The following is a 13,603-nucleotide window of genomic DNA, read 5'->3' as shown; positions in this document are numbered from 1 at the left end:
CTGACAAGAGAGAGAAACTTCTCAGGTGTTTTTGATGATGGCGCGTGACTGAATTTTTTTTTGACTTGTGCATTGAATGCGCCTTTTATAGGCTGCCACTTGTAACTGAGACCCAATGAGACACTGCCACCTAGAATTGGACTTAAGGACCTCTCTGCAAAAAAAGAAAAATTGAAGGATTGGACTGTAATAAAAAAAGGACTAAAATGCAATTTTTAAACTGTTTGGGACTGAAATGCAATTTTAGAAACTGTTCAGGGACTAAAAATGCAATTAAAAATAAAATTGGACTAAAATTGGTAATTTGGAAAAAACGTAAAGTGAAACCAAAAATAAAATCAACAAAAGGACTAAAATGAACCAGCTACAAAAATGAGGTATTTTAAAATACCTCTCTGCCGAAATTTTGACAGGAAAAGACCAAAATGCCCCCTAGGGACTAAACTGACTCAAACTGACTCAGATGCAATTTTTTGAAATGATTTTTAAACAAAGACTCAACAATGATTTGTACAGACAAATTGAAAAGACTCAGAGGCAAACACAGGGACTAAAATGGGTTCCACTGCAGGAAATGACCAAAATACCCTTGTGTATGATTTTTTGAAATAACATGCAAGAAAAGTAATGCAACGTTTCAGAGAGTTCTTAAATGACTTGTAATGTCAGAAAAGACAGAGGCAGTAAAATACGTTTAAAAAGAGAGTAAAGATTCAGAGTAAAATAACAGAGAATTGACAAATATCAGTGTTAAAAAGGAAATTTGAATGAGTATTTTTAGGTCCAAAATCAGGGTATAACAAACCCCATTGATCAAGTCGAGGAGTATATCAGTCTATCACTTTCATTCATCTATCTCTTACGAAAAAATAAAAAATAATCTAATCAAATTTATTAAATTTGACTGCCCCATTAATCATCATCCTTGAAACCATAAAAGATGAAAAAACATGGACTATAGGAGAATTTGTCAAATGTCGATTAATACACTATAATAAATTAATTTTAAAGTTTTATTGTTCTCTATTTTGAAAAATAAAATAGAACAAGTGTCCAAAATAATATCTGCTGTGTCTGAGAAATGTTAAAAGAGATTTGAAGTTAAGAAAAATTATATATTTGAAATACTTGCACCAAATACATTGCTCCAACTTACATCATTTCAATATAAGTTATTGACATATTTTAAATTTATTCTAACGGATTAGATCTCATGATGACTACCTTTGATGTAAGTTGCTACAAGAAATTATTTTAGTGGTGTAAGTTGGGACAATGTATTTAGTGGTGCAAACTAAATACATCCATGCATGAGTATCATAGTAAAGTTGTACATCGATGCATGTCACATTAGAGCATGTCTACTTAGAATAGTGTTCCAACATCATAGACAACATCGATATTGGAATGTCAAGGCAACATACACCGAGCAAATGGATCTTATGCACACTTTAGAAATGATGGCCTAAAAATCTTCCCAATACATAAGTTGTAAAGATTAGACCAATTAACTGTATGCAACAACAGAAAAAATGAACACATTTGAATGGCCCTACAGAAAAGTTTAATTAAATACAGTTTGTTAAACAACAAGACACAAAGAAGAAATGTCATATATTTTCCTTTCATTTTGATTTGAAAATGGTGGGTAATTTACCCACCAACAAATGAAAATGAGCAATTTATTGGTGCGGTCAAGATAATTCATCGTGTTTACAAGGCTAATGTGTATTGGTTCGAATAAATTACTCATCATTCTTCCATAGATACCTTAGTTGTCACCGAAAATTTATCAAACAAAGGAAAGTTCACAAATGTTCGGAGAAACAAGAATCAAATCAAAGAATCTATTTGGAAATATATGTCATATAGGACCTAAGAAAACAAAGATCGTGTATTTATAAACATTCAATACTACTCTTGCATATTTAGGATCTAGAATCTAATATAAAAGACACTATAATTTAATTGATAAACTTAGGAAAAAACAAAATTTGAAATTTATACACGCTTTTGCCCGTCATTGTTATGTATCATTTTGACATTTGTGGAAATTTAACAAAAGTGGTGAGAAAATACAACAAAAATTTCTAATTGAAAATATATTACATAGAGGTCCAAATTGAAACTATCCCATGCTACTTTAGCATAACTAGAATATATAACATAAAGAGTATGAAATTAGAAACAAGTGTAGACATGCTCTTCCTCAATCAAATAAAAGTTTACATGCAAAAAACCCCTTGAACACAGATAATTTCATTAGCATATGGTGCTTCTTATGTAAAACCGAGGAAGATGTGCTAATTTTCATGGTCTGAAGCACTTTTGCATTCTTCAAAATATACTCAGCAAACAGAAGCTCACAGTTGCTGCCTTTATAACCTATAAGCGAGCATGTCCTTAATTGAGAAGAAAGACATTTTGGTACAGTCTGTGGTTCACCCCAATCGTGCTCATCCCTTTGACGTTCATAAAGCTGTCAAAGACCACATAAGAAGATCAGGAGATTAAAGTAGAGTTTATAAACTAATCATCAATGTCATAAGTAAAACCTTTTGAAGTGTAAGATCTTGAAGCTTAGGGCAATGCTGGAGTAATTCAACCAAATTCTTCACTTTTTTCTGATAAAGTTGAATAAATGTAAGCTCTATGTGAATTAAATTATGACAACTGTAAACTTGCTGATAAGTATCCTGTGTGAGTATCAAAGACAAACATTAGAATTTAAAGTGAAGTTTGACAATTATTGTAACTTTAGCTAGTGAGAAGTGACACTCATACCAGACCAAAACGAAACTTTTAATAGTTAAGGAACCAAAACGAAACAAAAAAATAAGTTAAGGGACCAAAAATAATTAAGCCTATTAAAAATGGTAGGTAGGTCTGAATGATTGTTGTTCGCTTCTTTCTAGAACGGCCATTGTTGTGATTGGCGACCCAAATTGTAAATCAGTTACTTGCAATTGCTCTAGAATGGGACATGCCTCAATAAGCTTATTAAAACGACTTCCAGAAAATGCATAAAAGTAAACCTTATCCAAATGGAGAGTTTTGAGTAGGGGAAAATCTAACTGAGGACAGATATACATTTTCAGTGACTTCAACTTGAGAACCACAAGGTTCCTGCAATTAAAAACAGTGGAAATTATAGGATCCAATCGGATTTGAAAATCATCATCAGTGCCAGACAAGTCTAAGGTAAGATTATCAATTCCTCGTTTTACAGCAACAGAAATGAATCGATTGATATCATATGGATCACATCTTTGAAGGAATGATCGGATGGGCAAGGAAGCGTCACGCATGAGCATGACTAAGTAGACAAAATGTCGAAAAGCTAAGAAGTTTGGAGAGCCTTGGTCGTCAAAATCAAGAGTGAGAACTGAGAGCCATAGTTGGTTCCATTTCTTGGAGAGGATGCTTGTTGCAGCAGATTGTTTGGTAGGGAGAAATTAGAGGATGAGGTGGAGAACGGAGTCTGGCAATGTGCTGATTATTATGTCCACATTCGGAGTAGGGGAGGACATTTCAAGTGAGAAAGAGAATCAAATAATGTATTTGTGATAATCACTGCCACAACTATATATATAGTAAGAAACCCCAAAAGAAGAAATATTTTTTAAAATTTTATGCATTCAATTCATTAAAAAATTAGATATTAAATGCAATGCATACATTCCAATAAATTATTTCTATATTTAAATCATTAACTTGTGTCTTAAGAGCACAAATTAATATTTCCCAAATTTTTATGATACTCATGAGACTTAAACAGCTAAGGCTTTGTTTGCGAGTTTGGAGGGAATGGATGGGAGGGTTAAGAAAATAAGGAAGGAGTAAGTGGAATAAATAGAAAACATTGGGAAAAGGGATTTTGGGGGGCTTATTTTTCTTCGAAATATAAAACCCTGCTCATTTTGGGGAACTAAAAAATTGTATTGGAGTAGGATTTTGGGAGTTTGGGAGAGTTTATATGAATTCTTCAAATTTAATATAGGCTAAAATATGCTTTTAGTCCCTGCAAATATAGCAAGTTTAGGTTTTGGTCCCTGGTAAAAAAAAATTTGAATTATATCCTTGCAAAAGTTTTTGTTTTTTAAAATGGTCCCTAGACCCACTTTTTTGCTGATTTGTCACATTTCTGCCTACGTGGCAATTGCTGACTGTGTTAAGCTGCCCACCTCCACATGGCAATTATATCATTTAACATATTTTAAAATCATTTTAAAAATCAAATAACATATTTTTTGAATTTAAAAAAACCAATTAATTTTAATTAAAAAAAACTGCAGAAAGGGGGCAATTTTAATTTAATTTCAAACAACATTCATCTTTATCAACAAATTCATTCATGTTCATCCCCAAATTTTAATTCAAAGATCTGAATCCACAATCTCAAACACACAAGTTCATCTTCCTCAAAACCACACCCATGAAAATGAATCTCACAAAAACACTCATCTCTTGTATAACTCCAAATCTGCACACTCAACAAATCTGCACACCATATCAAAACCCAGTACCACTAAAAGTCTTTCTTCTTCATGCTAAACTCAAATCCACAAGCAAAGTTTAACAAGCACATGAAAGCAAAGTTAAAATTCCAAACCAACATTCTGTTATTGCAACACAAAGCTAGCACAACAACAGGGAAAATTCATCACCAAGTTCATTCCAAACCCAAAATCTAAAAGGGGGGAAAATTAGGTTTTATATTTTTCCCATTTCTTCCTCTTCTTCGATCTACATCTTCATTCCACATCTTCAATCCATCCTCAATCTTCTTCATTCATCTGCCAATCTTCTACATCTTTTTTTTTTCATTCATCCACCATTTTAATTGCGTTGTAGTTTATGTTTATGGTGAATGCGAGTTTGACATCCTCGACTTCAACAGCAACGACACGAACGGCGATCCCATGTGAGTTGGAGAAGGAGAAACAGGTCGGCAAGGCCATTAATTTAGGGTTTGGGATTCAGTTTCGATAGCCACGGAGATTGGTTTGGTGTTTATCTTAGTGTTGTTGTTTGTTTCTAAGTTGCAAGATGTGCTGTTTTTATGTTAATGGAAGGTGACACATGAAGAAATGGAGAAATGGTGTGAGTATAAGTGGATGGATGAGGGTGAAGGAAAAAATGGTGAAGATGTTGAAACATGTAGTTGTTGTGGAAGAAGAAGAAGAAGAAGAAGAAGAAGAAAAGGGTTGGAAAGAAGAAGAGAGGAAGAGAAAGATGCTGATTCTTTAATTTTTAATTTATTTAAACCTTTTTTTAATTTTGAAAACCAAATTTAATTTTAATTAAAATGATTTTTAAATATTTAAAATAAGGCAATTGCCATTTGTATGCCACATGTACATTTTTGCATAGTCAGCAACTAACACATAAGTAAAAATGTGATAAATCAGCAAAAAAGTGGGTCCAGGAACCATTTTAAAAATCAAAAAATTTTGCAGGGATGTAATTCAATTTTTCTTTTTACCAGGGACCAAAACCCAAACTCGCTATATTTGCAGGGACCAAAAACATATTTTAGCCTTTAATATATGGTGTTCTAATATTTTAAAAATTAGAAATATATTAAATATAAACATTAATTTTTCACTCTCTAAGAAAATACTCTTTCAAAAATTATGAAAGATTTCTTAATTTTCCCCTACATTTCTCTCCCCCCAAAGTCTTTCCTTCCCCTCCCTTTCAAACTCGCAAACAAAGCCTAGATGACTGATCAAATGAGAATTTCTTATCGCCGCTCACCCCATCCCTCTTGCGAGCATCTAAATTTCTTATTTTGCCTTGTTTGTATTCTAGGATCCAAATCATGTTTTTACAAATTCGAATTCTAGTATCCAAAAGTAGTTAAGAAGTTTTAAATAGTAGTAATTTTGCGTTGGAACTTGCATATTTTGTATTAAATGTATATTTAATTTATGTTTTGTTAAAAAAAAATGGAGAGATTATCATAATATTCTACCAATTTTTCAAAAATTTCATTAAAAAAATATGAAGATTAGACATGAGTTGACTAAAAAATATGGACTAATTTTATGGATGGAAAATTTGTACAGACCAAAAACGTAAAAAATATTTTAGAGGGATTGAAATCAAATATTGTTATATTTAGATGAACCATTTACTTATTTAACCCTTTAATATTTAACATGATATTTTAGAGCTTTTAACTTTATATAATTTTTTCCTTTAAAAAAAAAACTTTATATGACATCATTCTTTAAAAAACACTTCATATGACATCATATTTCACTTATAGTCTATAATAAGTCTGTATAGTTAAAAAAAATTGGGCTACAAGCCATAAAAAAACTTAAGAATAATATATTTTTAGTCCTTTCATTTTACGCTCCTTTGAAGAATAATCCCTACATTTCATTAATTGTTTTTAAAATCCTCACATTTTATCTTTGTTATTAAAATTAGTCTCTGCTGTTAATTCTCTAACGAAATGTTGATGTGGCGGTTAGTGGGTCCCAGTTATTTTAGGGTTAAATATGTTTTTTGGTCTCTACATTTTGCATGACTTTGAAGAATAGTCCTTACATTTTGGAACCCACTAATTGCCACATCAGCATTCCTGTTAGAGAATTAACAGAGACTAATATTGATAATGGAGATAAAATGTGAGGATTTTAAAAACATTTAATAAAAACTATTTTTCAAAGGAGCCCAAAGGACTAAAAACATATTTAACCCAAAAAACTTTAACATTGTCTATTTAAAAAGAGATGTAGGCATTGACACCAAAAAATGTAGGCATTGATACGAAAACCAAAACAATAGAGAGGAAAAGTAAAAACATAATGTGAGTTGAGAGAGAAAATTGTCACAAAAATTATCAAAAAATTGTTGTTCAATGATCATTTCTCATTTAAAAAAATATACAGATATTTTGTAAGTTTTAAAAAGCTAAAGCATACATTTATTTTAAAAAAGAATGAAATATAATTATAGTTTATGTAATTACCATAACATTTTTTGTTTGTTTCAGTGCTGTAATTGTTTTTATTTGAATCCAGCCCTGTAAATTAAAAAAATATTGTTTTTAATCTTTTAAAGTCATTTTATTGGATCATGTGACATGATTGTATTGGACACGTTGTAAGAATTAAAAGCAAGAATTTTAAAATCTGAAATCGAATTTGAACAAAATAAATTAATAGATTTTTTTTTCTTTTTTGTTAGTAGCTATGAAGCCTCCATACTTTAAAATGGATGACGTATTATATCCCCTGCGTATCCCGCACCGATACCTACCTGATACTTACCGATACGTATCAGGAGAGTATCCGAAGATTAAATTTTATTTTTTAAAAATAATAATTATCCAATACTTTCCGATACGTATCATGAGAGTATCCGATAATTATCCTGCATCGATACCTGCCTAAATACTTCCCAATTAATGTTAACTAAAATAACTTAACTCTTGAGTATAATGCTTCTTTTTTGGATCGATATAATATAACACTAACAATGTTTCTTTTGGATATAGTATAACACTTATGATGATCTTTTTGAGATATATTGTGTATGTAATTGACTAATCATCACTCTCTTAATCGTCAATATTATTTATATTTATGTTCATGTGCTACGAGCCTATGACTGGTTTCTTTTGTTTGTTAATATATTTGCATATTAAAAAAAATAGTTATGATTATATTATATATTTAATTATATAATTTTTTTATTAATGTATCCCAACAATATCGTATCTTGATTTTTAAAAAATTTCTGTATTGTATCGTATATTTATGTTAGTAGCAATATTTTAAGATGAATAGATTGTGTCTCCTTCCAAAACAAGTTAAATATTTGTGCTTAAAGAACATTTAAAAACATATTTATCTCCTTTCAAAGATATTAAAAAGGTTTTAGTAGGAATCTTCAATGTTTATCTTTTTACGACTCGATGAAAATTTTGGAATTCATTAACTTAGTGAAATTAAAATATGTTAATTGTTAGAACTAAAATTATATATTTATTTATCCAAAAAAAATATATATATTTATTCAAAAAAGAACTAAAATTATATGAGTAAATTACACTCTCTTCCCCTCAAAGATGCTTGAATTACACTTCCCTCCCCTCTTATGTTAAAATATACATTTCCCTTCCTTGAAAAGTAAAATTTATACTCCCCTCCCTTATAAGATGCTTGAATTACAATCCCTTCCCTTAATAATTAAATATGCACTACACTTTAATCTATTTTAACATAAATAAATATTTTTATGATATATATTAATTTTGAGCCACCTTTTAAGAAAAAATAGTTCATTTTTTTTTTATAATTTAAATGTTAATGATAATTAAATTTAAATATTTTGCTATTGATTTTATAATTTAGAGTATAAAATTAAATTTTAAATAACCATGCTTTATTGTCTTAGTAATTTTCCACATATTTTAATTTTATTTTGGGTTGTTTCATATTTTATCACAGGGTTTAAAACTATATCTTAATGAAATTGTGAATAAAATATAGCAAAAAATATGTATTTCATTTTTTATTATATTAAAATAGACGCACAATACTATTTTTTTTCCGAAGTGTGTTAGATTTTTTTTTTTTTGCTAGATTATTAGAAATAAAATAAAAATTGAGGGAGTAAAGTGTAGATTTTAACATAAGAGGTGAGGGGAATGTAATTCAAGCTTCTCTTAGGGAAGGGGAATGAAAAGTTTTCTAATATATTTTGAATAAAAGGGGAGAGAAGTGTATATTTTAAAATAAAAGAGGAAGATGGTGTAATTCAAGCATCTTTGAGGGAAGGGAATGTAATTTACTCAAATTATATTTAAACATTTAAAAAAAAAATTACAAAAATAAACCGGACCCATAGTCTGAAACCAAAAGAAAACCGGAGCCATAGTCTCTCACTCTATTCGTTAGTTATACGCTATACGCACCTCATTCTCTGTGTCTCGCTCGCAGACACGAAACCCTAATTTATATCCTCCCCATCCAAATCACCCCCCCTTCGCCGTCCGTCGACCCTAACCCGCCATCATCCACCGAATCTTCCCAAAGGTATGGTTTCGTTATTTGAGTTGATCTCTTTATTTCTTCTCTTTTTAGTTTTTACAATTTCAGATTCTGTTTTCTGTTTATTTTCTTCATCGTTTGTATCTTGCAAATTAAACCGGCAATTTATCATATGTTGTTAATCACAAAATTGCAAATGCTTGTTTTTTAATTGGTTTTAGGGTCTGTTTGGATAAACGCAGCATATAGCACAAACACTTATCATGATAATCACCACTTATGTATAAGAATTACATAAGCTATTTTTATAGCAAAAGATAAAATGAAGTTTAATTGTTTTTGTATATATGTTATAAGCTCTTTTTATAAGCTATAAGCTAGACTGGAGAACTTACGAAAATAAGCTGTAAAAAGCTTATGAAAATTATCATAAGCTGTTTTTGCAAGTTTTCTCAAACAGTCTCACAAAGCTTATGTTGTTAGATAAGCTCAAATTAGTCAATCCAAACAGTCCCTAACTCTATAACTAGTATCTCTATAGATATTGCTGGCAAAGGTATACGCAGACAGTATTGTATGCCTCTGAATTCCTACGAAGCCTATCAGACACTAGATATGACGCTCACTTGTCAACACCATACTGTAGAAAATAAATTGATCAAATGTAATCACATGTGCTGGTGTCGATGCTACAGAGGTCTGAATTCTGTGTAATTTTCAAATACTGGCGTACAAAATTTTCATAAACAGATATCTTTATATGAGGTATCATTCTACTAAGCAGAATTTTATTTTGTTAGAAAAATGTTTTTATTTTCTCATGCTGTTACAGGGAGGGAGATTTTGGAGTGATGAAGATGAGAAAGCAAAAGGTTGTTGCAGAGGTTGTTGATGTTGGTCAAGATTTGGAGTCTGTGATTCATGAGCATGCCAGTTTTTTCGACAAATTGGTTGAACTTATTCCAGCTAAGTTTTATCTGCCAACTGATGATGAGAAACCGTGGTTTCAGGGTCTCAACAAGAAACAGAAAGAAAAGGCAAAGAAAAAAACTATACAGAATATCAAGAAGTCTAAGGTGCAGCGTTTAGACCCTGAGAAGCCTGTAACCACGCTTGAACTTCTCAAGAAGAGTTTGGGAAAAGAAAAAGCGAATGAAGGTGAGGAAGAAGAGGACGTGGTTAAGCCTTTTGTGTCGGAGTTGGACGGAGATGATCGGTCTGTGACCTATGAAGAGCTTCGCCAAAGGCTTCATCGCAAGCTTGAAGGGTTTCGGTCGACTCGTAACTGTGCAGATCCGGAAAAGGCGGCTAAGAAGAGGGAAGATAGGGACACCAAGAGAGGATATCATTATCAGGATAATAAACGCAAGAGGGATGATGCGACCGATGAAAGTAAGCCTGCACCTGATGAGAAGCTACAAGAGAAGGTGAAGAAGGATGCCGCAGAGGCTTCGAAGCAGCTTGTGTTTGGTCACGTTAAACTTCAGGATGAGGAAATGCTAGGTAAGAAGAGAAAAATTTCAAAGCACAAGGAACTTGAAAGGGCTAAGAAGTTGGAGGAACTGAAGAAGAATGATCCTGAGAAGGGTGAAGCTATTGCTAAAAAGGAAGCATGGAAAGCAGCAATGGACAGAGCTTCAGGAATTAAGGTCCATGATGATCCCAAACTGATAAAGAAAAGCATACATAAGGTGAAGAAGCAGCAAGAAAAAAATGCAGAGAAATGGGAAGAGAGAGTTCAATCAAGGGATCAGTTGAAGGCAGAGAAGCAAAAGAAAAGGTCAGATAATATAGCTGAGAGGATTAATGATAAGAAAATGAGGAAGATTGCAAAGAGAGAGAAAAAGCTATTACGGCCGGGCTTTGAAGGTCGCAAGGAAGGTTTTATTAATAGCAGTTCTGGCTAACACTGCTACAAAGATTATTGATTTGTACCTCTTTGCATTGTTATCAGAGGCAAAAAAACATCCATCAATTTCAACGTGTGGCTTAGTAGATTTCTTTAAATTTTACAAATTTTGTTTACTATTATTAACCCATGTTATATTTTGGCAATTACTTGTCCCTTTTTTTAACTATGTCCATTTATCACTAGAATACAGGCATTTTGGTCAATGATAGTTGTGAATTACATATTGTTGGTTTGCATCATATCATCATGGCAGATTTACCAGTTCATTACCATTAGATTATGTTATTTGTATTTCTTTTCTTCCCACATCTGCTTTTGAACTTGCTATGTGCATGTTTAGAATACATTGGATTTGATGAAATCCCTGTGACACAATGATTTTGTTGGAGCTCCATAGTGTAGTTTTGCAAAATCACTAAGGTTTACCATGATTTTGCCAAACTCACCCCGTGAACTCGTAGTGGTTAACAGTTACTTCTCTAAATAATGTTCTCTGTATGTTTAATTCCACTTCGAAACCGTATTCTAAATGTTCCTTACTTGATTTCAGTCCGTTAATTCCAAGGTAGGCTATTCTGTAAGCTGCACCATTTTCTCGATTTTTATTTTAGGTTCTGCACTTGATGTAAGCTATTCTGCACAGTGCTACACATGTAGGAGGTAGTGATTAGTCTGTAGTGGTGTTTGTGAATGTAACGTCGTCTCAGATCAAAAACAAAGGGACCTTCATTGATAACTATAATTTACAATTTATTACAAGCAGCGGGTAGATAATAAAAGTTACAACTTTCTTTTTGAAAGAAAAAACAAAACCAAAAGGTTCATGACAGCAAGCAAACAGTGAACAAAGTTTAAGCTTGAAAGGACCAACAACCATGATTCAATTTTGAGGGTATGTTTCAGAATTCAGATGCTGGTGCTGGGGTATATGAACCAATAAAGACGTCACCATAAATCAACCCAGCCAAGCCTCCTCCTATCAATGGTCCAACCCAATAGATCCAGTTATCAGCAAAGTTTCCACTAACCACAGCTGGGCCGAATGAGCGAGCCGGGTTCATTGAACCACCACTGAATGGACCGGCGGCTAAGATGTTGGCACCGACAACGAACCCAATAGCAATGGGTGCAATTGTTCCAATTGAGCCCTTTTTGGGGTCAGCTGCTGTGGCATAAACAGTGTAAACCAATCCAAATGTTATGATAATCTCAAACACTAATCCAGCAATAGGGTTCAGTCCAGCAGCCACTCCATGGGTTGGAACACTCTGCAAATATAAGAAAAATGAATGTTATTTATCAACTATTCAATGATTTATTAAATGGAAAGGGGTCTCCATATTCAGGAGTTCAACCAAGAAATAAGACACATTTAAACAAAAAACTGTTCCAGTCGAGATTTGGCCTCGGGCTTCCCAAAACGATTTGTCATCAACCGAAACCATTAACCACCTGAACCTAAAATTATGTAATGTACTTTTGAATATACCTTAGCGGTGACATAATTGAGAAGGAGAGATGCAACAATGGAGCCAAGCAATTGGGCAATCCAATAGAAGAGACCAGTTAGGATGGTGATGTTGCCTCCAATGGCTAATCCAAAAGTAACAGCTGGGTTCAAATGTCCACCTGAGATGTTGGCTGCTATGGCCACACCAACAAATAGTGCAAATGCATGAGCCACAGCTACTGCCACTAAACCCGCTGGATCCAAGGCTGCATCTGATGTTAGATCATCTGCATAATGCAAAACAACCACATTTCATCATTCCTTGTGCATTAGTACCAATAGTCCAATATTGTCACCAACCATCTGATGTAAGCTTATATTTTGCCAATATTGCAATTTATTGAAGTTGCTAATAACTCTTAACGAAAAACAAAATATGTTTTCAAGTTTTGTCTCACATAAGTCTTTTAAATCTTATTAAGTGATACTGTTATAATTTGTCAAACATTTCGTGACAAAAACACATGTGTCTGGTATGTTACACGAGTATTTATTTTCCACCGTCTACATATAACTCTTGCCTATTTTAAAATTAACTTAAACGATTCGAGACAAATATTGTGTGAGAGAAGAATTAGGGAAGTTGTTTATGAGATTTTCGTAAATTGGACGACGAATCGACGATAACCTTTAAAGCTACAAAAAAGATAAAAAAGAAGTTAGTTAGACTTGAGCACTACTTACTGTAAGCAATTGCTGATCCAACTCCAGCGAACACAAAAATCAGAGTGGCAATGAACTCTGATAGATAAGCCTTAAGGGAGGCAGCACTAAAAGAGTCATCAAATGTACCAAAACCTATCTTCACCATTTTGGCAATTTACTTGAAAACAAAGAAACTAGCTAATCAACCAAAGACTAATTATGTATTTTGAACTTATCTAATCAACTATTAATTGAAGATGCCTTGCATAAGAATTCTTTGCCATGGTATATATATGAAGAGTTTACAATAATAAAATGTACATGATTGTGAAAGGGAGGGTTATTCTATGTTGCCCTTGCACCGTCCATAGGCATATGAGTTGTTAGATAATGCTTGATTATAATGCTAGGACCTAACTAACCACCCTTAACCTTTTCTTTATTCAAAAGTTATTGGATTCTTATATTTTATTCATTATGAGCGTAATGACAACTAAATTACTATTAATCAATGGAAAAAGAAAC

General features: G+C 32.5%; 3 protein-coding genes across 3 annotated transcripts; 1 reads left to right on the top strand and 2 right to left on the bottom strand.

Moving 5' to 3' along the window:
- Positions 1-2,056: 2,056 nt before the first annotated feature.
- On the bottom strand, positions 2,057-3,538 carry LOC11430133 (probable FBD-associated F-box protein At1g32375). The gene is made up of 3 exons (XM_024785301.2): positions 3,036-3,538; positions 2,556-2,696; positions 2,057-2,479 (listed from the first exon to the last, which is right to left on the bottom strand). The coding sequence occupies exons 1-3, from the start codon at positions 3,312-3,314 to the stop codon at positions 2,210-2,212; spliced, it is 690 nt and encodes a 229-aa protein (XP_024641069.1). The 5' UTR covers positions 3,315-3,538; the 3' UTR covers positions 2,057-2,209.
- A 5,353-nt stretch (positions 3,539-8,891) lies between these two features.
- LOC11436486 (surfeit locus protein 6) lies at positions 8,892-11,198 on the top strand. Its single transcript, XM_003611278.4, has 2 exons — positions 8,892-9,056; positions 9,844-11,198. The coding sequence occupies exon 2, from the start codon at positions 9,863-9,865 to the stop codon at positions 10,916-10,918; it is 1,056 nt and encodes a 351-aa protein (XP_003611326.2). The 5' UTR covers positions 8,892-9,056; positions 9,844-9,862; the 3' UTR covers positions 10,919-11,198.
- Positions 11,199-11,626: 428 nt separating this feature from the next.
- On the bottom strand, positions 11,627-13,353 carry LOC11428968 (probable aquaporin TIP-type RB7-5A). Its single transcript, XM_003611277.4, has 3 exons — positions 13,118-13,353; positions 12,413-12,660; positions 11,627-12,191 (listed from the first exon to the last, which is right to left on the bottom strand). The coding sequence occupies exons 1-3, from the start codon at positions 13,242-13,244 to the stop codon at positions 11,823-11,825; spliced, it is 744 nt and encodes a 247-aa protein (XP_003611325.1). The 5' UTR covers positions 13,245-13,353; the 3' UTR covers positions 11,627-11,822.
- Positions 13,354-13,603: the final 250 nt, after the last annotated feature.

This window comes from Medicago truncatula, chromosome 5 (assembly GCF_003473485.1).
Source record: "Medicago truncatula cultivar Jemalong A17 chromosome 5, MtrunA17r5.0-ANR, whole genome shotgun sequence".
Lineage (NCBI taxonomy): Eukaryota > Viridiplantae > Streptophyta > Magnoliopsida > Fabales > Fabaceae > Medicago > Medicago truncatula.
The sequence above is the reverse complement of the archived record's forward strand: the minus strand, read 5'-3'. Positions and strand labels throughout refer to the sequence as shown.